Here is a 25,445-nt window from a genome sequence, read left to right as displayed (position 1 = left end):
CCTATGTGACGGACATGTTGGAGAGCTTGATGGAGACTGGGGTGTTCCCTCAGCCCCTGGAATTGGACAGAGCGCACAGAGCCCTCGCGAGGAAGCCCAGAGCGAACGAACCGCCGAGGGCCATGGTGGTACGTTTTCACCGTTTCATGGACAAGGAACACAATTTGCGGTGGGCTAAGAAAAACTAGAGAAGCAAGTGGGAGAACTGTGAGTTGCGCATTTATCAGGACCTAGGAGCGGATTTGGCAAAGAGGCAATCGGAAAAGCGACCCTCTTTAAGAAGGGGATGAAGTTCGGGATGCTGTACCCAGCCCGCCTAAGAAGGGGATGAAGTTCGGGATGCTGTACCCAGCCCGCCTAAGAAGGGGATGAAGTTCGGGATGCTGTACCCAGCCTGCCTAAGAAGGGGGTGAAGTTCGGGATGCTGTACCCAGCCTGCCTAAGAAGGGGGTGAAGTTCGGGATGCTGTACCCAGCCCGCCTAAGAAGGGGGTGAAGTTCGGGATGCTGTACCCAGCCCGCCTAAGAAGGGGATGAAGTTCGGGATGCTGTACCCAGCCCGCCTAAGAAGGGGGTGAAGTTCGGGATGCTGTACCCAGCCCGCCTAAGAAGGGGGTGAAGTTCGGGATGCTGTACCCAGCCCGCCTAAGAAGGGGGTGAAGTTCGGGATGCTGTACCCAGCCCGCCTAAGAAGGGGATGAAGTTCGGGATGCTGTACCCAGCCCGCCTAAGAAGGGGATGAAGTTCGGGATGCTGTACCCAGCCCGCCTAAGAAGGGGGTGAAGTTCGGGATGCTGTACCCAGCCTGTCTGTGGGTCACGCATGAGGAACGGGACTTGTACTTTGAAACAGCAGACCAAGTATGGACCAATGAAGCTGGAGGCAAATTAAAAGACACTGAAGCTTTTAGAAGTACTGTGGCAGCGATTTGCGGTACTGGATTGTAAAAATCTAAGTAGCTCTATGTGAAATAATGGGCTGTGTGGATGGTTATAGGTTGATCTGTCTTACAGGGACCTTGTTGGGGGGGGGATGGGCTTTGAATTTAGTGCTGCTTTTTGGGTGAGTATTTTTCTAAAGTGATTGTTTCTTCACTGGTTTTTTTCTGTTGTTTGTTTACTGGGTAATGTGATGCTTTTAAAATGTTTATTCATGTGCGGGGAGAGAGAGGAGAGTACAATAGGGAGACAGACTGCTTGGTGCCAGGGACGGGAGCTATCGAGTCAACATGGGTCAGCTGACTCTCGGCGGAGGAAACTCCGGTGGAGGAGCTTAAGGGCAAGTGGGAGGATGAGCTAGGAGGAGAGATAGAGGCGGGTCTATGGGCGAATGCCCTAAGCAGGGTTAATACCTCCTCATCGTGCGCCAGGCTTAGCCTGATACAATTTAAGGTAGTCCACTGGGCACACATGACAGTTGCTAGGATGAGTAGTTTTTTTGGGGTAGAGGATAGGTGTGCGTGGGAAGCCCAGCAAATTATGTCCACATGTTTTGGGCATGCCCGAAGCTCAGAGGGTTTTGGCAGGATTTTGCAAAGGCAATGTCCACGGTGCTAAAAACACGAGTGGTGCCGAGTCGGGAGGTAGCGATCTTTGGAGTGTCGGAAGAGCCGGGAGTTCAGGGGGCAAAAGAGGCCGACGTCTTGGCCTTTGCCTCCCTGGTAGCCGGAGACGGAGGGAGGGACTCGAAGCCCCCGAGTGTAGAGACCTGGGTTAGTGACATGGCTGGGTTTCTCAGTCTTGAGGAAATAAAGTTTGCCTCAAGAGGGTCAATGTTAGAGTTCTACCAGAGGTGGCAGCCGTTCGTCAACTTTCTCGGGGAAAATTAAAAATGTCAGTTATAAAAATTTTCAAATACCTTAATAAAATTTTTATTTTTTTTAAATGCAAAAAACGTTTTGTATAGTTCATAAGCCAAGTTTCCCTCTGGGATTTGATTTGCTCAACAATCAACGTTCACTGTGGTCATAACAGTATCATGTGGTCAACAGCAAGGTAATGTGGGTCATTTTGCAGCTTTTGGCAGCTAAGAACTAGACCTGCCCAGAACCTTTCTACAAACTTCAAACCTCCAAAATATTGAACTACACAAACCAATGATGTCCTTGGTTTGGCCATTAACGTCCGGTGATGCTGCTTGCGTGGAATATTACCTTAAACATTAATCCTTTGAATGAGCAGCTTGACTGATTCTTCTCATGATTTGTTTCTGAATAGGGTACAGAAAGTGGCAAATGGGTCCCTGGTAATCCATGATGTCAATGTAGAGGATAGTGGGAAATACACGTGTATCGCTGGCAACAACTGCAGCATCCTGCACCGAGATGCTTTCCTCTATGTTGTTAGTGAGTAATGATTATTGATTTACACAATTCTCCTCAATACTTTATATTTGCGAATCGATTTGAAAATAGCATAAAACGCCCCGAATTTACTTCATTTTTTTTTAATGTCCCTGAAGGTAAGCCAGCCGTTTTTGAAGAAAATGGAAATCATCATACTCCATATAAGATGATCCAGACGATTGGACTCTCCGTTGGAGCTGCAGTAGCTTACATCATCATTGTATTAGGTCTCATGTTCTATTGCAAAAAAAGACGAAAGGCGAAGAGGTTGCACAAGGGCCCAGAGGGAGAAGAACCTGAAATGGAGGTGCTGAATGGTAAGGTGCATGTGCAGCCCTTGGTTTCAGCAGATATGATGGTGCCCATCAGCCCGGTGCCCATCAGCCCGGTGCCCAACAGCCCGGTGCCCAACAGCCCGGTGCCCATCAGCCCGGTGCCCATCAGCCCGGTGCCCATCAGCCCGGTGCCCATCAGCCCGGTACCCAACAGCCCGGTGCCCAACAGCCCGGTGCCCAACAGCCCGGTGCCCATCAGCACAGTGCCCAACAACCCGGTGCCCATCAGCCCGGTACCAATCAGTCCTTTTTCTGAAAAGATACAGGCTAAATATGGTGAGTGCCAGGCTCATAGTAGAGAACCACGCTGAATAGAGAGTAGAACTGAAACAGGAAATAAGAGTGAAACGGGGGAATAGAGAGTGAATAGGAGGAGAATTGAAATTCCAAATGTCTTTAAATATAAATATATAAATTGTTAAAAGATCATCAAAGTCAGAGTAGAACCAAAAGGACCACCTGGTAGATGCAGTGGTTGAGGCAGTGAATGATCATTTCACAATTGTTTTCACTGGAAAAAGAATTATGTCAATTTTCTCTTGGGCAGTCTCTCGGGGACTTGCTCCACACTAAGAATGACTTCTCAGGTGAGTGGGTCCAATGTGTGTCCTACAGTCTCTGTCACAGGTGGGGCAGACAGTGGTTAGGGGAGTGTTTGGGTCTGATGCCCGGATTGCCATGCGGTCCTTTCACTGTCAACACTTTACTTCAGCTTGTTCTCGACGATGAAACTCGAGGTGCTCAGCTCCTTCCCGGATGCTTTACTGCCACAGGGACAGTCTTGGGCCAGAGATTCCCAAGTGTTGGTGGGGGTGCTGCACTTTTTCAAGGAGGTTTTGAGGGTGTCATTGAAGTATTTCCTCTGACCTCCTGGGGGCTTGCTTCCCGTGCCGAAGCTCCGAGTAGAGTGCTTGTTTCGGGCATCTCGTGTCAGGTACGTGGACAATGTGGCCCGCCCAGCGGGACTGATGTTAATCTTGAGTGAAAACGCTGATACACCTATCCATCCAATGGATTTGCAGGATCTTGCGGAGGCAGTGCAGATGGTTCTTTGCCAGGGGTTTGAAGTGCTGGCTGTACAGAGTCCACATGTAGAAAGATGGTTATGACTACTGCTGGCACATTGGTTAGCATTGCTGCCTCACAGCATCAGGGAGTCCAAAGATGCGCAGGTTGGGTGGATTGGCTGTGCTAAATTGCCCCTTCGTATCCAGGGATGTGCAGGTTAGGTGGGGTTACGGGGGGATAGGGCGGGATGTGGGTCTGGGTGAGGTGCCTTGGAGCTCAGCCTCCGAGTGTGCACAGACGCAAGCATCATCTGCATACTGTAGTTCAGTGAAAGAGGATGGGACGACCTTGGACCTGACCTGCAGGCGATGACAGTTGAACAGATTCCCATTTGTTCTATAGTTTAGCTCCACTCCATTGGCGGTCTTGCTGAGAGTGAGATGTAGCATTGAAGCAAAGAAGATCAAGAACCACGTGGGTGCAATGGCGCAGCCTGGCTTCACCTCAGTCCAAACGTGAATTGGGTCTGTGGTGGATCTGTTGGTCAGGTTCATGGCTTGCATGTCATTGTGGAGCAGGCGGAGGTCGATGGTGACAAACATTTGGGGGCAGCTGAATTGAAGGACGACACTCCATAGTCCCTCACATTGATGGTGCTGAAGGCTGGAGAAGGCTATGTACAAGGGTTTGTGCTGTTGCCTGCATTTCTCTTGTAGCTGCCACATGGTGAGGATCATGATCTTTGTGCCTCTCAGTGGGTAGAATCTGCACTGGGTCTCTGGGAAGAGCTCTTCAGGGAGAATATTTTGTTCATTCGACGGACAAACAATAACAAAGATTTGAAAATCAACTACATAACATTCCACATATCGCACTAACCATTAAAAAAAACAATGAAATGTCACTGTTCCATATTGGTACCAGTACAAAGCTATATCAACTCATTTTGACAAAAAAAACAAACCCATAATAACTCCCTCGCAGATTCCTCAAGAGAAATGGAGCATAAGCCTGAGAATATGCTATCATTCCCATCAGGGCAGCTGGTGCAATTTGAATTCAACAATAAAATAAATCTGGAATTAAAAGTCTAATGACCGTGAAACCGTTGTCTGTTGTTGTAAAGCAGATTAACAAGGTGCTCACTGCTTCTTACCTTTATCTTTAGGGAAGGCCGGGCCTATACGTGACTCCAGACCCACAGCAATTTGGTTAACTTTTAAATGCCCTCAGAGATGGGCAACAAATGCTGTCCCAGCCAGTGACACCCACACCCCATGAACGAGTAAAACAAAACTGTGGCAAAATGATCTGTGTTGCCTGTTCCAAGCATCCACACCACCCCCGAGCCACAACTGCACAGCAGCCCCCCCCCCCCCCCCCCCCCCCCCCCGTTTCCCCACCCCCCTTACCCCACCGGGACCAAATCCCGGCATCCACACACACCACCTGTGCCCAAGGTACAGCTGAACATTCCCGACCCCAGCCCGTCCAATCCACAGCGACGCGCCAGCCACATACAGCACTCACCACACCAGCAACAAAAGCATCTGCAATCCAGGAAATCACCTTCCCAATGGCACCACCTGGCAGCCCACCCAGACCAATGCCAAGCACCACAGGCCCCCCCCCAACCCCGGTCCCATAGAACCCCACAAGCCCGGTGCTCAAGGACCCAGGCATCCCTGAAAAAATTGTCCTCCTTTATGACCACACCGGCTCCCAGGCACCTGCAGCCACCAGCAAGAGTAAGCAGCAAACACATCCTGCAGCTGCAAAGTGTTCCCACAAGGTTGACATAAAGAGTTTAATGTTCCCTAGTACGTAAGGTAAATTGGAGTTTTAATTTTTTAATGGACTGCACTTAATTGTTAGTAGACCACCAAATATAAAGGAGATACAGGTGGCTCTGTGTTATTGTTGAAGTGATTGCTGAACACAATAAACTTAGTCAAGACTAGCTTTCTAGTTCTCATTGTAGAGTTTTCATCGGAGCTTGGCTCCTAGGGGGAGTATTTGCCAGAGTGGTTGGGGAGGGTTTAAACTAAAATGGCAGAGGGATAGGAACCTATGCAAGGAGTCAAAGGGATGAAAAAAAAAATGAAAATCGCTTATTGTCACAAGTAGGCTTCAAATAAAGTTACTATGAAAAGCCCCTAGTCGCCACATTCCGGCGCCTGTTCGGGGAGGCAAGTACGGGAATTGAACCGTGCTGCTGGCTTGCCATGGTCTGCTTTCAAAGCCAGCGATTTAGCTCAGTGAGCTAAACCAGCTCCTAGGACCAAGGGATTGATTAAGAAAGGGGAAACTTAGTCTGAGAGTAAACTTGTGGAGAACATAAAAACTGACTGCAAAAGTTTCTATAGGTATGTGAAGAGAAAAGGATTGTTGAAGACAAATGTCTTACAGTCAGAAAAAGGAGTATTTATAATGGGAAACAAATTAATGGCTGACCAACTAAATGCATATATTAGTTCTGTCTTCACAAAATAACATACCAGAAACGTTGGGGAACACAGGGTTTAGTGAGAGGGAGGAATTGAAGAAGATCAATATTAGTAGAGAAGGCATTGGGGGAAATGATGAAGTTGAAGGCTTAGAAATCCTCAGGGCCTGATAATCTACTTAAGTACTTGAGTACAGAGTACTTAAGGACGTAGCTCTCGAAATATTGGATGCATTGGTGGTCATCTTCCAAGATTCTACAGACCCATAAATATGATGGGGTTTCAAGTGCTCAGGCAAGTGATGTTTACAGGTTGTGAGATTTCCACCTTCCATTACCTCCCCAGGCCGTGCATTCCAGATTCTCACCACCCTCTGAGTGAATTGTTTTTTTCTTAAATCCCCTCGGAATCTCTTGCCCCTCACCCTAAAACTATGCCCCCTTGTGACTGACCCTCAACCAAGGGGAACAGCTGCTTTCTATTTCCCCTGTCCAAACCCCTCATAATCTGATACACCTCAATCATATCCCTTCAGCCTTCTCTGCTCCAAAGGAAACAACCCAACCCTGTCCAGTGTCTCCTTATAGCTCAGATGCTCCATTCCAGGCAACATCCTGCTGAATCGCTTCTGTACCCCCTCCAGTGCAATCACATCCTTCCTATAATGTGGTGACCAGAACTACACACACTACTCCAGCTGTGGCCTCACCAATATTCTTTTTTTTTTAAATAATTTTTATTCAGATTTTCCAACAACAAATTTTATCCCAAAAAAGAAAAAACAGAAACCCCCCCCAATACAAAGCAATAAATTAACAACAAAAAAAAGTAATAAACATAGAATCGTAAGAACAAACCCCCATAACCGACCCATAATCCCCCCCCCAGGATGCTGCTGAGATTGACCATCCTCTAACACTCCGCCAGGAAATCAAGAAAGGGCTGCCACCGCTGAAAGAACCCTTGCACCGACCCCCTCAGGGCAAACTTGACCCTCTCCAGTTTAATGAACCCAGCCATGTCGTTGATTCAGGATTCCGGGCTCGGGGGCCTCGCGTCCCTCCACTGTAACAAGATCCTGCGCCGGGCTACAAGGGACGCAAAGGCCAGGATACCGGCCTCTCTCGCCTCCTGCATTCCCGGCTCCGATGCCACCCCAAAAATAGCGAGCCCCCAGCCCGGTTCCACCCTGGAACCAACCCCCTGGACAAGGTCCCCACCACCCCCTTCCAGAAACCCTCCAGCGCCGGACAAGCCCACAACATGTGGGTGTGATTCGCTGGGCTTCCCGAACACCTCCCACACCTGTCCTCACCCCCAAAGAACCGGCTCAGCCCGGTCCCAGTCATATGCGCCCTATGCAGCACCTTTAGCTGAATTAAACTAAGCCGTGCGCAAGAAGAGGAAGAATCCACCCATCCCAGGGTATCTGCCCACGTCCCCTCGTCAATCGCCTCCCCCAGCTCCTCCTCCCACTTCATTTTCAGCTCGTCCACCGAGGCCTCTTCCCCTTCCTGCATCACCTGATAAATTGCAGAGATCCTCCCCTCACCGACCCACATCCCCGAGAGCACCCTATCCTGAACCCCCCATGGGGGCGGCAGCGGGAACTTCGCCACCTGCCGCCTAACAAACTCCCTAATCTGCATATACCTAAAGGTATTCCCTGGGGGGAGGCCCCACCCAATATTCTTTTTAACTCAAACATAACTTCCTTGCTTTTGTAAACTATGCCACGATTGATAAAGGCAAGTGTACCATATGCCTTTTCCACCATGCTATTAACCTGCCCTTCTGCCTTCAGAGATCTATTAACAAACACGCCCATGGTCTCTTTGTTCCTCAGCACTTAATAATAATCTTTATTGTCACAAGTAGGCTTACATTAACATTGCTATGAAGTTACTGTGAAAAGGCCCCTGTTCTGGTACACAGAGGGAGAATTCAGAATGTCCAAATTACATAACAGCGCATCTTTCGGGACTTGTGGGAGGAAACCGGAGCACCCGGAGGAAACCCACGCAGACACTGAGAACATGCAGACCTCACACAGACAGTGACCCAAGCCGGGAATCAAACCTGGGACACTGGAGTTGTGAAGCAACAGTGCTAACCACTGTGCTACGTGCTGCTCACTTCCCAGTGTGGTGCCATTCATTGACTATTTCCTTGTCAAATTGCTCCTTCCAAAGTGTAAAAGTGTAACACCTCACGCTTTTCAGAATTAAATTCCATCTGCCACTTTTCTACCCATTTGACCATCCTGTCTATATCCTCCTGTAACCCAAGAGCTCAGCCTCACTGTTAACCACCCGGCCTATCTTTGTGTCATCTGCAAACTTACTGATCCTATATCTCCTCTTCCCCCCCCCCCCCCCCCCCCCCAGTAGTAAGCTATGTCATTTATATAAATGACAAATAATAGAGGGCCCAGCATAGATCCCTGTGGTACACCACTGGACACTGGCTTCCAAACACTAAAGCAGCCGTCTATCATCACCCTCTGTCTCCAACAACTCAGCCAGCTTTGAATCCACGTTATTAAGTTCACCTGCATCCCATGTGCATTTGCCGCCTTTATAAGTCTTGCATGTGGAACCTTGTCAAATGCTTTGCTGAAATTTATGTAAACTACATCAACTGGACTACCCTCATCCATTAGTTCGTAATTTAATGTTCATGTTGAGATGATAGCATTTGTCCCCTCTCCCTCTATTTTGGTGAGATCCTTTACTCCAGTTCTGGGTACCACACTTTAGCAAGGCTTTTGGGAAGGCGCAGAAAAGATTTACGAGAATGATTCCAAGAATGAGGAACTTCAGTTATGTGGATTGGAGAAGCTGAGGCAGGTGGTTCTCCTTAAAAGGAGATGTTGAGAGGAAGTTTGATAAGAGGTGTTAGATAGAATCATAGAATTTACAGTGCAGAAAGAGGCCATTCGGCCCATCAAGTCTGGATTGGCTCTTGGAAAGAGCACCCTATTTAACCCCATACATCCACCCTACCCCATAAACCTGCAACCTCATCTAACCTAAGGGCAATTTAGCCTGGCCAATCCACCTAACCTGTGCATCTTTGGACTGTGGGAGGAAACCGGAGCACCCAGAGGAAACCCATGCAGACACTGGGAGAACGTGCAGACTCCACACAGACAGTGACCCAGTGGCAATCAAACCTGGGACTCTAGTGCTGTGAAGCCATAGTGCTAACCACTATGCTACCGTGCTGCCCGTAAAGAAGAAGAGAGAGGAATTGTTTCCATTGGTGGAAGGGTGTAGATCCAGAGGACACAATTTTTGGATGACTGGCACAAGAACCAAAGGTAACATGAAAAATGCAGCGAATGGTTAGGATCTGGAATGCACTGTCTGAGAATGTGGCAGATGCATGTTGAATCGCAGCTTTCAAACAAGAATTGGATCATTATCTGAAGAGAGGAGGTTTGTCGGGCTACAAGAAAAAGCTGGGAAAATGGGTCTAGCTGAGTTGCTTTTGTACAGAACCATCATGGACATGATGGCCGAACAATTACAGCACAGAAGGCAATCTATGCAGTGAATGAAAAATTACTTTCATAGAACATAGAACGATACAGCGCAGTACAGGCCCTTCGGCCCACGATGTTGCACCGACATGGGAAGTCAAAAACTAAAGGCCATCTAACCTACACTATGCCATTATCATCCATATGCTTATCCAATAAACTTTTAAATGCCCTCAATGTGGGGCAGCACGGTGGCGCAGTGGGTTAGCCCTGTTGCCTCACGGCGCCGAGGTCCCAGGTACGAATCCCAGCTGTGGGTCACTGTCTGTGTGGAGTTTGCACATTCTCCCCGTGTCTGCGTGGGTTTCGCCCCCACAACCCAAAGATGTGCAGAGTAGGCGGATTGGCCTCACTAAATTGCCCCTTAATTGGAAAAATGAATTGGGTATTCTAAATTTTAAAAAAAAAATGCCCTCAATGTTGGCGAGTTCACTACTGTTGCAGGTAGGGCATTCACGGCCTCACCACTCTGCGTAAAAAACCTACCTCTGACGTCTGTCCTATATCTATTACCCCTCAATTTAAGGCTATGTCCCCTCGTGCTAGCCACCTCCATCCGCGGGAGAAGGCTCTCACTGTCCACCCTATCTAACCCTCTGATCATTTTGTATGCCTCTATTAAGTCACCTCTTAACCTTCTTCTCTCTAACGAAAACAACCTCAAGTCCATCAGCCTTTCCTCATAAGATTTTCCCTCCATACCAGGCAACATCCTGGTAAATCTCCTCTGCACCCGTTCCAAAGCTTCCACGTCCTTCCTATAATGAGGCGACCAGAACTGTATGCAATACTCCAAATGCGGCCGTACTAGTGTTTTGTACAGCTGCAACATGACCTCATGGCTCCGGAACTCAATCCCTCTACCAATAAAGGCCAACACACCATAGGCCTTCTTTCATAACGCAATTAGTTGTTTGATTGTCAACCATGGCTCAGCGGGTTGCATTGTTGCCCCTGAATCAGGAGGTTGTGGGTCTCGAGAGTTTGGCACAAAATTGAGATTTCCTTCAGTGCAGCAACAACAGTGCTGCATTGTCAGAGATGCTGCTTTTCAGGTGAGTCATTAAAACAAGATCCCATCTGACCTCCCAGGTGAATATAAAATACTTTCATGGCATTTTTTCCAAAAGGATCAAAGATGTTTTCAGTGTACTGGCCAACATTTATCCCTTAATTAGCATACCATGAATAATTTTTGTGTGCAAATTAACTGCTGTATTTCCCACATTACAACAGTGATGACATTGGCTGCAAAGCACTTTGGGATATCAGGGAAGGTGCTGAACTGATACAATCTTCCCTTGATGAATCTTTTGCACCTGGTGTGTGTGTTATATATATATATATATCTGTATAATGTATATATATGGATTTTTATTTATATATATATATTGTATAGGATTATAATGATTCAAATAGCAGGATTGAGTGCATTTTTTGACAACTTTATTTTCTTCTTAAAATACAGGTGGGACTTTGCAGCAGAATGGCCAGCTAACAGCTGAGATTCAGGAGGAGGCATCCATTAATAACATCAGTATGACAGTCATGTCCAACAAACGGCACAGCATGCATGATAAACTACACTTCCCTCGCTCAAATCTCAAGGCAATCACAACCTTGGGTATGTTGTAAAGACATAATTTGTCTCTTGCCTCACTGCCTTTTTGCATTAATTAAGTTGACAAATTCCAGCTATAACATGAATGCTAAGATCATAAGAACCAATATCCCACAGTCCATGTGGCAGCAGATATATTGTCCACTGTCTCCACGACTAATCATGGTAACAGAGTGCCAGATAAGAGGATGAGATATTGGAATATTTCAATACAGTAATGCTCAACCATGAAATAATTGAAATATCCTCTGCAAGCAGGAATGATGTGTGCACCTATTGAATGGAAATCTGATCTTCAAGGGCTTGCCGAGGTACACAGAGATTATTTCTTCTGTCTGTTGGAACCCACAACATGGCGGCATATAAAGGGTTAATCATTCAGGACCGAGATGAAGAGAGAGTTCTTCACTCAGCTGGTTGGGAATCTTGGAATCCTCAATTCAAATGGGTTATGGATGCTCCATCATTAAGTGTATTCAAGACTGAGATTTTGACCTCAAAGAATCAATGAATATTGGGAGTTTTGACAAAGAGTCATCAGACTCGAAACGTTAGCTCTTTTCTCTCCCTACAGATGCTGCCAGACTTGCTGAGATTTTCCAGCATTTTCCCTTTCGTTTCAGATTCCAACATCCGCAGTAATTTGCTTTATTTAATATTGGGGGTAGGCTGAGAAGTGGAGTTGAGATAATAGATCAGCCATGAATGTATTGAATGGTGGAGAAACATAGAAAATAGGAGTAGGAGGAAGCCATTTGTCCCTTCAAGCCTGTTCTGCCACTCGTTATGATCATGGCTGATCATCCAACTCCATAATCCTGTTCCCACCCCCATACCCTTTGGTCCCTTCAGCCTCAAGAGCTACAGCTAAATCCTTCCTGAAAACATGCAATGTTTTGACCTCAACTGCTTTCTATGGGAGAGAATTCTACGGGCTCCCCACTTTGAGTGAAGAAATTTCTCCTCTCTTTACCCTTAGATTGTCACTCCTGGTTCTGGAATCTTCGGGAACATCCTTCCTACATCTACCCTGTCCAGACCTGTTAGAATTTTATAGGTTTCTGTGAGATCCCCCCTCATTCTTCGAAACTCCAGGGAACATAATCCTAACTGACTCAATCTCTCCTCATACATCAGTCCCGCCATCCCAGGAATCAGTCTGCTAAACCTTCGCTGAACTCCCTCTATAGTAAGAACATCATTCCTCCGATAAGGAGGACAAAACTGCACACAATATTCCAGGTGTAGTCTCACTAAGGCCTGGTATTATTTCAGCAAGATGTCCCTGCTCCTGTACTCTAATCCTCTCGCTATGAAGGCCAACATGCCATTTGCCATCTTTACGCCTGCTGAACCTGCAGCGACTAGTGTGCGAGGACACCCAAGTTTCATTGCACATCCCCCCCTCTCAATCTATATCCATTTTCATACAGTAACCTGCCTTGCTGTTTTTGCTCCCAAAGTGGGTAACCTCTTATTTATTCACATTATACTGCATTTGCCCACTCACTCAACTTGTCCAAGTCACACTGAAGCATCTCTGCATCCTCCTCACAGCTCACCTTCCCACTTAGCTTTTTGTCACCTGAAAATCTGGAGACAGTACATTTAAAATTCCCTCATCTGAATCATTTATATATATATTGTGAATCGCTGGGGTTCTAGCACTGGCCCCTGCAGTACCCCCCTAGTCACTGCCTTCCAATTTGAAAAAGACCCATTTTGTTTCTTGTCTGCCAACCAGTTTTCTTTCCATCTCAATACATTGCCCCCAATCCCATGTGCTTTCATTTTACACACTAACCTCTTTGTGGGACTTTGTCGAAAGTTTTGTGAAAGTCCAGGTAAACCATGTCCATTGGCTCCCCCTTGCCAACTTTACTAGTTATATCCTCAAAAAATTCCAGTAGATTTGTGAAGTACGATTTCCCCTTCATAAATCCATGCTGAATTTGTCCGATCCTGCCACTGTTTTCTAAGTGCTCTGCTATAAAATCTTTGATAATGGATTTTAGAATTTTCCCCACTACCAACATCGGGCTTACTGGTCTATAATTCCCTGTTTTCTCTCTGCCTCCCTTTTTAAATAGTGGAGTTACATTAGATATCCTCCAATCTATTTGAACTGTTCCAGAGTCTATAGAACCTTGGAAGATGACCACCAATGCATCCACTATTTCTACAGCCACTTCCTTAAGTGCTCTGGGATGTAGATTATCAAGCCCTGGGGATTTATCAACCTTCAATCCCATCAATTTCCCCAACACCGTTTCTCTACTGATATTGATATCCTTCAGTTCCTCCCTCTCACTAAACCTGGTGTTCCCCAAGATTTCATAGAATCATAGAATTTACAGTGCAGAAGGAGGCCATTCAGTCCTTCAAGTCTGCACCAGCCCTTGGAAAGAGCACACTACTTCAGACCACACCTCCACCCTATCCCCATAACCCAGAAACCCCACCTAACCTTTTTCTTTGGGCACTAAGGGGCAATTCATCATGGCCAATCCACCTAACCCGCACATCTTTGGACTGTGGGAGGAAACGAGCCCCCGAAGGAAACCGCGCAAATAGGGGAGAAAGTGCAATCACCACACAGACAGTCACCCGGGGTTGGAATTGAACCTGGGACCCTGGCGCTGTGAGACACCAGTGCTAACCACTGTGCCACCGTCCATTCTGGTGTCTGATTTGTGTCCTCAGTTGCTGAGCCATTTTTTTTTGTCCCCTATTATGCATTCCCCTGTTTCTGACTTGTAAGGGACCTACATTTGTCTTCACCAATCATTTTCTCTTCACATATCTGTCACAACTTTTGACAGTCAGTTTTTATGTTACCTGCAAGCTTACCCTTGTACTCTATATTCCCCTTCTTTTTTTTTAATAAACAATTTTATTTCGGTATTTTTGGTTTTACAACTACAAAATAAACGATGTACATGAGTCTGTAAACATAGTGCAAAAAACCTGCTTCCTCCCTTACAGGTCCCACCTTTATTAACCCACCCACCCTCCTTCTGCTGACAATTAATTTTCCACGAAGAAGTCGACAAACGGTTGCCACCTCTCGGCAAACCCTAACAGTGACCCTCGCAAGGTGAACTTGATTTTCTCCAAACAGAAAGCTAGCCATGTCCGATAGCCAGGTCTCCGACTTCGGAGGCTTTGAGTCGCTCCAACATAATAGTATCCGTCCCCGGGCTACCAGGGAAGCAAAGGCCAAAACATCTGCCTCTTTCTCCTCCTGGATTCCCGGATCTCCCGATGCCGCGAAAATCACCACCTCCGGACTTGGTGCCACCCTTGTTTTTAATACCGTGGACACGACATCTGCAAACCCCTGCCAAAATCCCCTGAGCTTTGGGCATGTCCAAAACATGTGGCCATGGTTCACTGGCCCCCCCGCACACCTTGCGCACCTATCTTCTACCCCAAAGAACCTGCTCCTCCGGGCCACTGTCATGTGAGCCCGGTTCACAACCTTAAACTGTATCAGACTGAGCCTGGCACATGTTGTGGATGTTTTGACTCAATGCATCCGCCCAGAGACCATCCTCTATCTCTCCTCCTAACTCCTCTTCCCATTTGCGCTTCAGCTCCTCAGTCTGCGTGTCCTCTGACCCCATGAGTTCCTTATAGATGTCAGAGACCTTCCCTTCTCCCACCCACACTCTGGAAACTACCCTGTCCTGTATCTCCCTTTGTGGTAGGAGCGGGAAGATTGAGATCTGCTTACGTAGGAAGTCCCGCACCTGCAGGTACCTGAATTTATTTCCCCTTGCCAATCCAATTTCTCCTCCAGCTCCCTCAAGCTAGGAAAGCTCCCCTCTATAAACATATCCCCATCCTCTCAATTCCTGCCCTCTGCCATCTCCGAAACCCCCCGTCCATCCTTCCCGGCAAACCGGTGATTATTACAAATTGGAGACCAGACCGATGCTCCCGCCGCTCCCACATGCTTCCTCCATTGCCCCAGACTCTTAGGGCCTCCACCACAGGGCTGGTGGAGTACCGGGCCGGCGGGAATTGCAGAGGCTCCGTTATCAACGCCCCTAAACTGGCGCCCTTACATGAAGCCGCCTCCATATACTCCCATGCCGACCCTCCCCCCACCACCCACTTCCTAATCATGGCTATATCCGCCACCCAATAATAGTTACTGAAGTTTGGCAGCGCCAGCCCACCCTCCCCCGGCTCCGCTGAAGCATCCTCTTTTTTACTCGCGGACTCTTGCCCACCCTTACCGTGGGCAGCACGGTAGCATTGTGGATAGCACAATCGCTTCACAGCTCCAGGGCCCCAGGTTCAATTCCAGCTTGGGTCACTGTCTGTGCGGAGTCTGCACATCCTCCCCGTGTGTGCGTGGGTTTCCTCCGGGTGCTCCGGTTTCCTCCCACAGTCCAAAGATGTGTATGTTAGGTGGATTGGACATGATAAATTGCCCTTAGTGTCCAAAATTGTTGGGTGGGGTTACTGGGTTATGGGGATAGGGTGGAGGTGTTAACCTTGGGTAGGGTGTTCTTTCCAAGAGCCGGTGCAGACCCGATGGGCCGAATGGCCACCTTCTGCACTGTAAATTCTAAATTCTATGAAAATTCTATTAAAAATTCTTTAAAATTCATACAAAGCCAGTTAAAACTTTGTTAACCCGTTTAAAAAAGAACCACGGAATAAAGATGGGGAGAGAGTGGAACACGAACGGGAATCTCAGAAGGACCATCATCTTCACCGTCTGGACCCTCCCAGCTAATGACACCGGGAGCACGTCCCACCTCCGAATATCGTCCTCCATTTGTTCTAGTAGTCGGGCCAGATTAAGTTTGTGCAACCGTTCCCATTTCTGCACCACTTGGATGCCTAGATACCTAAAGCTTCCCCCGACCACTCTAAAAGGCAGTTCCCCCCCCCCCCCCCCCCAGTCGTCGCTCCTGTCCCCTTGCCTGGATTGCAAACATCACGCTTTTCTCCATATTTAGTTTGTACCCTGAAAACCAGGCAAGTTCCCCCAGAATCCTCATGATTTCTTACATCCCCTCTACTGGGGATACATACAGGAGCAGGTCGTCTGCGTAAAGCGAGACTCTGTGTTCCACTCTCCCCCCTGACCAGCCCCTTCCATCCCCTCTACTGGGTCCGATACATACAGGAGCAGGTCGTCTGCGTAAAGTGAGACTCTGTGTTCCACTCTCCCCCCTGACCAGCCCCTTCCATCCCCTCTACTGGGTCTGATACATACAGGAGCAGGTCGTCTGCGTAAAGCGAGACTCTGTGTTCCACTCTCCCCCCTGACCAGCCCCTTCCATCCCCTCTACTGGGTCCGATACATACAGGAGCAGGTCGTCTGCGTAAAGCGAGACTCTGTGTTCCACTCTCCCTCCTGACCAGCCCCTAGAGGCTCTTAGTGCAATTGCCAATATATTCCCCTTCTTTGCTGAATTCTAAACTGTTCCCAATCCTCAGTCCTGTTGTACCCTTCTTCCTTAGTTCGAATACTATCTCTAATTTCCCTTGTAAGCCATGGATTGGCCACCTTTCCCATTTTACTTTTGCACCAGACAGGAATGAACAATTGTTGCAGTTCCCCCATGCGCTTCTTGAATGTTTACCATTTTCTATCTGCCATCATCCCTTTAAGTAACATTCCTCAATTGATCACAGCCAACTCGTGCCTCATATCATCGTAGTTTCCTTTATTAAGATTCAGGACCCAAGGGTGGCATGTGGCACAGTGCTGGTGCTGGGACTGTGGCGCTGAGGACCCAGGTTCGAATTCTGGCCCTGGGTCACTGTCTGTGTGGAGTTGACACATTCTCCCCATGTCTGTGTGGGTTTCACCCCCACAACCCAAAAATGTGCAGGTTAGGTGGATTGGCCATGCTAAATTGCCCCTTAATTGGAAAAAAATAATAATAATTGGGTATTCTAAATTTATATTTTAAAAAAAAGATTCAGTACCCCAGTCTCAGAATCAACTACTTCACTCTCTATCTTGATTTTAAAAATTCTATCATATTATTGTCGCACATCCCCAAAGGGTTTTTCACACAACTAGACTGCCAATGATTCCATTCTCATTACACAGTACCCAGTCTAAGATGGCCTGCTCTCTAGTTGGTTCCTCAACGTATTGGTCCAGAAAATCATCCCGTGTACACTGCAGGAATAATTCCTCTACAGTATCGTGACTAATTTGATTTGACCAATCTAGATGCAGATTAAAATCACTCATAATTGCAGATGTTCCTTTGTTACATGCATCTTTAATTTTCTTTTTAATGCCATTCACAGCATCATCATTGCAGTTTGGGGGTCTATATGCAACACCCACTAATGTTTTTGCCCCTTAGTGTTTCTCAGCTCCACCCATCCTAATTCCGCATTGTCCGAACTAATATCCTTCCTCACTATTGTGTTAATTTCCTTTTTTATTTTAAATGTTTTTATTGAGTTTCATATTTTATATCCCATAATTTATAAATTAGAAAACCCTAGCAAAAGTCCAACACATATATTCGTAAGCGTGTATCTTCACAACTGTGCTGTGACCCCCTTTAGTTGGCATACATATTTTAAATTCCCCAATATAGTCCAAACACGTATTTACAGGCATTTATTTTTACAATTTGGTTTGGACTTTAGCTTGCCCTTGGATGGGTCTCTTGTGGCTTTGTCCGTCCTGCTTGTCCCTCGCGTTCTTTTGTGTGGATAGAGTGGACGTGGAGCGGATGTTTCCATTAGTAGGAGAAACTAGAGTCCTTGGGTACAGCCTCAGACTAAAGGGACGATCCTTTAAAACAGAGATGAGGAGGAATTTCTCCAGCCAGAGGGTGGTGAAAGTGTGGAACGCTTTGCCGCAGAAGGCTGTGGAGGCCAAATCACTGAGTGTCTTTAAGACAAAGATAGATAGATTCTTGATTAATAAGGGGATCAGGGATTATGGGGAGAAGGCAGGAAAATGGGGATGAGAAAAATATCAGCCATGATTGAATGGCAGAGCAGACTCGATGGGCCGAATGTTTTAATTCTGCCCCTATGTCTTTCAAATATTCAGGCTGTTAAGTCTTGTGTATTTGTATCACAGCTTGATAAGCATCTGCAGGGGAGGGGGGGAGTGGTCACATGAGGAAATAATTGGCCTTCAAGTATTTGTCCAAAAGAAACTTTCCCACCTGGGAAGGATACTGGATGTGTAGGAAGCCAGGATCAAATACTTTACCCTAGTGTCTTCATCATATCAGCTTTTCATGGCCTGAACAATTTTACTTCCATGTCTGCAGAATGTGGAAGTATATTTCTTTTCAAATTTATATTGGCAAAAACAATTTGTTCCCCATTACTGATGATATTGACTGTAACTTTGACATGCCGTTCAACCTTTGCTCGTATGTTTGTAACCACAGGAAAAGGGGAATATGGCGAGGTCTTCTTAGCCAAAGCCAAGGGGATGGACAAAAGTGAAGCAGAGACGGTAGTTCTGGTGAAGAGTCTGACCACACGGGATGAACAGCTGCAACTAGAATTCCGTCGAGAGTTTGAGATGTTTAGTAAGATGAATCACAACAATGTGGTGAGACTGCTGGGCCTGTGCCGGGAAGTGGAGCCACACTACATGATCACTGAATATGTCGATCTGGTAAGAGACTGAAAGGGGAGCTGCTCTATTGTGTTGCTCAGTCAGTTTTTAAAATGTCCCCGGTATGTTTTGAAACATGTTAATCCAGCACCATTTGTGAATAAATCTTGTACGTGGAAACTGCTTGTACGTTGTGAACCGAAAATCCAGTCAGCGTTTTTGGAATTGCCTTCAAACTAAGTGAAGGTATTATTACCCTAAGCAGTGTGGGGAATTAGTTATTAAGTTAATAATGCTTGCTAATCTATCTAAACTGATAAGCTTTTGAGTCAGGCTTAGCCCAGTGGTAACTCCCTCACCTCAGTAGACTATGGGTTTGACCTCCACTGCAGAGACTTGAGTATGAAATCTCAGCTGAGTCTTCATTCACTAACTGGAGGTGGAGACTCCACCAGCATCTCCATTATTATTGATAGGGTAGTCCAGCATGATAGTGCAAAAGGTGAGGCTTAAAGCATTTGTCGTCATCAACCAGATGTAGATTTGGATGATTGTTCTCGGCCTTCTGAAGTCTGGTCTTCAGCCTTTCACTCCACATGGTATTGAAATAACTCATAAGAGTCATCGAATTTTACAGCACAGAAAGAGGCCCCTCGACCCATCGTCAAGAAACTAACGATTCTACTCCCATTTTCCAGCACTTAGTCCGTAGTTTTTTTAAGTACTGATCTAAATGCTTCTTAAATGTTGCGAGGGTTCCCGCCTCTACCTTCCAGGCAGTGAGTTCCAGATTCCCACCACCCTCTGGGTGAAAAGGTTTTTCCTGACATCTCCTCAAAGCCTCCTGCCCATTACCTAAATCTATGTCCCCTGGTTATTGACCCCTCCACTCAGGGAAAAGGTATATTCCTACCCATCCTATCTATGTAATTTTCTGCACCTCAATCAGGTCCTCCCTCAGCCTTTTCTGCTCCAGGAAGAACAACCCCAGCCTCTTGATAGCTGAAGCTGAAGCGATCCAGCCCAGGCAATATCCTGGTGAATCTCATCTGCACCCTCTCCAGTGCTATCACATCCTTTCTATAGTGGCTGACTAGAACTGCACACAGTACTCCAGCTGGGGCCTAACCAAGGTTTTATACAGATCCAACAAAATCTCCCTCCTCTTATATTCAATGTTTTGATTAACAAAGGCAAGAATCCCATATCCCACCTTATCAAGCTGCCCTGCTGACTTCAGAGATCTGTGAAATTGCACACCAAGGTTTCTTTGATCCTCTGTACTTCCTAAGGTCTGACCATTCATTGTATATTCCCCTGTTAGTCCTCCCAAACTTCACACTTTTCATAGTTAAATTCCATTTGCCAGTCTTCTGCCCATCTAACCAGCCCATCTATATTGTCCTGTAATCTAAGGCCTTACTCCTCACTATTTATCACTGTGATGATTGGATACGACAACGGCTTTGGACCCTGCCAACAGTACAGCTATAGTATTTAACATTTGTGTTGCAGAAAAAGCTGCCTGCTAAGCCATGCAAAATTGAAATCTGTGGGTGATGGCTGGGGAAAGACACTCCACTGGTTGAAGCTGTATCCAGCAAAAGGAACTTGCTAGAGAAAATATATTGGGAAACTAATGGGGATCAAGGATAATTGGTCCCTGGACCTGATGCTTGCATCCTGAGGTTTTAGAAGAATAGGATGCATTTGTAGTAATCTTGCAAAATTCTCTAATTTTGGAATAGTCCCAGCAAATTAGAAAATTGCAAATATAACACCTCTACTCACAAAAGGAGGGGGACCAAAAGAGATAGTTGAAAGATGCTGGAATCTATTATAAGAGCAAATAATACACCCACTACTACACCCAAATAGCATAATAATAGCAAGACCTTTAGGAAAATGCAATTAAGCACAGTTGACATGGTTTTGCGAAAGGAATGTTGTGTTTCACAAATGTATTAGAATTCTGATGACAAGCGGGTTGGATAAAGCGGAAGCATTCTTAAAATGCATTCAGAAAAAAGTTTGAAGCCAGTACATAGAAGATCCTAAGAGAGAGGGCGGTCCTGACCTTAATTTTACGTAACAAAGCTGTGTAAGTGGTTGAAGTATCAGTGGAGGAGTATTTTGCAGACAGTGATCATAATTCCGTTAGATTCAAGGTTGTTATGGAAAAGGACAATGATGGGCCTGAAATCAAAGTTCTAAACTGGGGGGAGGCCGATTTGAATAAGATCAGATACGATTTGGCCAGAATGGACTGGGAACAAATACCTTTCAGTAAATCTGTGACAGAACAGTGGAATGTATTCAAGAAGGAAATAGGGAGAGGAATGAAAAACAAGAGTGGGACCAACAAATCCAGTGAACCCTGAATATCGAGGGATGTACAGCATTGGATAAAGAGAAAGGGAGGCTTATGGCAGGTATTCATGGCTGAAAACATCAGAAGCCCCAGAGGCATATAGTATGTGCAAGAGGGAACTAAAAAAGGAAATTAGGAGAATAAAAAGGGGACATGAAAGGATAGCAGATAAAATAAGGGAAAATCCTAAGTTGTTTTACCATAAGACCAGAAGTCATAGGAGCAGAATTAGGCCACTCGGCCCATCGAGTCTGCTCCGCCATTCAATCATGGCCGATATTTTCTCATCCCAATTCTCCTGCCTTATCCCCATAACCCTGATCCCCTTATTTGTTTTTAATAATATTTTATTGAGGTATTTGAAAATCTTTATAACAGTAACATAAACATTGATATCAACATGGTAAAATAAACATTTCCCCCAACCCAGCCCAATCTTCACACACCTCAACCATACAGCAACAATCCGCGCACGCACACACACACACACACACACACACACACACACACACACCCCCGCCCCACACACCCCCCTTACCTTGGAATCTGCTGACATTTTAATTTTCCCCGAGAAAGTCGACGAACGGCTGCCACCTCCGGGAGAACCCTAAAATTGACCCTCTTAAGGCAAACTTTATTTTCTCGAGACTGAGAAACCCAGCCATGTCACTAACCCAGGTCTCTACACTCGGGGGCTTCGAGACCCTCCACATTAACAAGATCCGTCTCCAGGCTACCAGGGAGGCAAAGGCCAAGACGTCGGCCTCTTTCGCCCCCTGAACTCCCGGCTCTTCCGACACTCCAAAGATCGCTACCTCTGGACTCGGCACCACCCGTGTTTTTAGCACCGTGGACATTGCCTTAGCAAAACTCTGCCAAAACCCTCTAAGCTTCGGGCATGCCCAAATTATTTGGACATGATTTGCTGGGCTTCCTGCGCCCCTCGCACACATATCCTCAATCCCGAAGAACTTACTCATCCTAGCCGCTGTTCCTGATCCCCTTATTAATTAAGAACCTATCTCTCTCTGTCTTTTTAAAAAAATAATTTTTATTCAGATTTTTCAACAACAAATTTTATCCCAACAAAGAAAACAAAAAGAAAAAACAGAAACCCCCCAATACAAAGCAATAAATTAACAACAAAAAGAGTAATAAACATAGAACCGTATGAACAAACCCCCATAACCGAGCCAAGGTCTCCCCGCCCCCCCCCCCCCCCCCCCCCCCCCCCCCTCGGTTGCTGCTGAGATTGACCATCCTCTAACATTCCGCCAGGAAATCAAGAAAGGGCTGCCACCGCTGAAGGAACCCTTGCACCGACCCCCTCAGGGCAAACTTGACCCTCTCCAGTTTAATGAACCCAGCCATATCACTGATTCAGGATTCCGGGCTCGGGGGCCTCGCGTCCCTCCACTGTAGAAGGATCCTGCGCCAGGCTACTAGGGACGCAAAGGCCAGGATACCGGCCTCTCTCGCCTCCTGCATTCCCAGCTCCGATGCCACCCCAAAAATAGCGAGCCCCCAGCCCGGTTCCACCCTGGAACCAACCCCCTGGACAAGGTCCCCGCCACCCCCTTCCAGAAACCCTCCAGCGCCGGACAAGCCCACAACATGTGGGTGTGATTCGCTGGGCTTCCCGAACACCTCCCACACCTGTCCTCACCCCCAAAGAACCGGCTCAGCCTGGTCCTAGTCATATGCGCCCTATGCAGCACCTTTAGCTGAATTAAACTAAGCCGTGCGCAAGAAGAGGAAGAATCCACCCATCCCAGGGTATCTGCCCACGTCCCCTCGTCAATCGCCTCCCCCAGCTCTTCCTCCCACTTCATTTTCAGCTCCTCCACCGAGGCCTCTTCCCCTTCCTGCATCACCTGATAAATTGCAGAGATCCTCCCCTCACCGACCCACATCCCCGAGAGCACCCTATCCTGAACCCCCCTTGGCGGCGGCAGCGGAAACTCCGCCACCTGTCGCCTAACAAACGCCCTAATCTGCATATACCTAAAGGTATTCCCTGGGGGGAGACCCCACTTCCCCTCCAACTCCTCTAGGGTCGCAAACTTCCCGTCGAGGAAGAGGTTCCCCATCCGCCCTTATCTGCCCTATGCCAGCTCAAAAACCCTCCATCTATCCTCCCTGGTACAAACCGGTGGTTCCCCCGTATCGGGGACCAAACTGAGGCCTTCACCTCCCCCCTATGACGTCTCCACTGACCCCAGTTTTGAGGGTAGCTACCACTACTGGACTCTTACAGTAACTTGCCGGGGGGAGTGGCATCGGGGCCGTCACCAGTGCCTCCAAACTCGTGCCCACACAGGACGCTGCCTCCATCCTCTTCCATGCAGCTCCCTCCCCCTCCATCACCCAACTACAAATCATTGCCACATTCGCGGCCCAGTAATATCCACACAGTTTGGGCAACGCCAGCCCACCCACCTCCATGCCTCCCTCCAAGAATACCCTCCTCACTCTCGGGGTCTTCTGCGCCCACACGAACCCCAAACTACTCCTGTTAACCCTCCTAAAGAAAGCCTTCGGAATCATGATGGGTAGACACTGGAAAAGAAACAAAAACCTCGGGAGCACCGTCATCTTAACCGACTGGACCCTGCCCGCTAGGGAGAGTGGCAACACATCCCACCTCCTAAACTCCTCCTCCATCTGCTCCACCAGCCTCGTAAAGTTTAACCTATGCAGGGTCCCCCAGCATATCTGGACTCCCAAATACCTGAAGCTCCTGTCTGCCCTCTTCAACGGAAGCTCTCCTGTCTCTCTCTCCTGGTCCCCCATGTGCACCACTAACAATTCACTCCCCCTCCCCCCACCCCCCGCACAATCCCCCTCCAGTTCCTCGATTCCCTCAGTGCAATGGCCAGGGGTTCAATCGCTAGCGTGAAAAGCAGGGGAGAAAAGGGGCACCCCTGCCTCGTCCCCCAGGACAGCAGAAAGTCCTCCGACCTCCTCCCATTCGTCACCACGCTCGCCACCGGAGCACTGTACAGTAGCCTCACCCAACTAATGAACCCCTCACCAAACCCGAACCTCCTCAACACTTCCCACAGGTAACTCCACTCCACACTATCAAAGACTTTCTCCGCATCCAGCGATGCCACTATTTCCACCTCCCCGTCCGACGCTGACATCATTATAACATTAAGAAGCCGCTGCACGTTGACATTCAGCTGCCTCCCCTTCACAGACCCCGTTTGGTCCTTGTGGATGACCTGCAGAACCACATCCTCCACCCTCCTGGACAGTATCTTGGCCAACAGCTTCGTGTCCACGTTGAGGAGCGAGATCGGCCTGTAAGACCCACACTGGAGGGGGTCCTTATCCCGCTTCAAAATCAGAGAAATTAGTGCTCTGAACATCGTCGGGGGTAAAGCCCCCTCTCCCTCGCCTCATTCAGGGTCCTCACTAACAACAGGCCGAGCAGGTCCAAGAACTTCTTGTAAAACTCCACCGGGAACCTGTCAGGCCCCGGTGCCTTCCCTGACTGCATGCTCCCCAACGCCTCGATCAGCTCCTCCAACTCAATTGGGGCTCCAGGCACTCCACCCGCTCCTCCCCCACTCTCGGGAACCTTCTCCCCGTACTCATATACCACCCCTTGCGCCCTCCTCCACTGCGCCTCCGCCTTCCGGGTGGTCAGTATATCAAACTCCGCTTGGAGACTGCGACGCTTCCTCAAAAACCCCTCTTCCTGGACATCCACGTACCTCCTGTCTACCCTTACCATTTCTTCCACCAGCCCCTCCCTCTCAACCTTCTCCCCCCTCTCCCTGTATGCCCTCATAGATATCAGCTCCCCTCTAACCACCGCCTTCAACGCCTCCCAGACCACCCCTACTTGCACCTCCCCATTGTCATTAGCTTCCAAATACCCCTCTATGCACCTGCGGACCCGCCCACATATTTCCTCCTCCGAGAGAAGCCCCACATCTAACCTCCATAGCGGGCTTCCCCTCCCCCAGCTCCAGGTCCACCGAATGCGGAGCGTGGTCTGATATGACTATCGCCGAGTACTCCACCTCCACCACCCTTGGGATTAGCGCCCTGCTGAGGACAAAAAAAATCGATCCGGGAATAAGCCTTGTGGACGTGGGAGAAAAACAAGAACTCCCTACCCCCCGGCCACAGAAACCTCCAAGGGTCTACCCCTCCCATCTGGTCCATGAAACCCCTCAGCACAGTGGCCGC

The 25,445-nt window shown here is 47.7% G+C and overlaps 1 protein-coding gene across 1 annotated transcript in view; it reads left to right on the top strand.

Moving 5' to 3' along the window:
* Window positions 1-25,445, top strand: part of LOC119966981 (inactive tyrosine-protein kinase 7-like) — a 331,205-nt gene that overhangs the window by 280,221 nt on the left and 25,539 nt on the right. Inside the window, exons 13-16 of the mRNA XM_038798955.1 lie at window positions 2,216-2,343; window positions 2,460-2,660; window positions 11,146-11,301; window positions 18,699-18,931. Coding sequence (XP_038654883.1) covers window positions 2,216-2,343; window positions 2,460-2,660; window positions 11,146-11,301; window positions 18,699-18,931 — 718 coding nt within the window. The remainder of the gene's footprint in view (window positions 1-2,215; window positions 2,344-2,459; window positions 2,661-11,145; window positions 11,302-18,698; window positions 18,932-25,445) is intronic.

Source organism: Scyliorhinus canicula, chromosome 6 (genome assembly GCF_902713615.1).
Source record: "Scyliorhinus canicula chromosome 6, sScyCan1.1, whole genome shotgun sequence".
Lineage (NCBI taxonomy): Eukaryota > Metazoa > Chordata > Chondrichthyes > Carcharhiniformes > Scyliorhinidae > Scyliorhinus > Scyliorhinus canicula.
The sequence above is the reverse complement of the archived record's forward strand: the minus strand, read 5'-3'. Positions and strand labels throughout refer to the sequence as shown.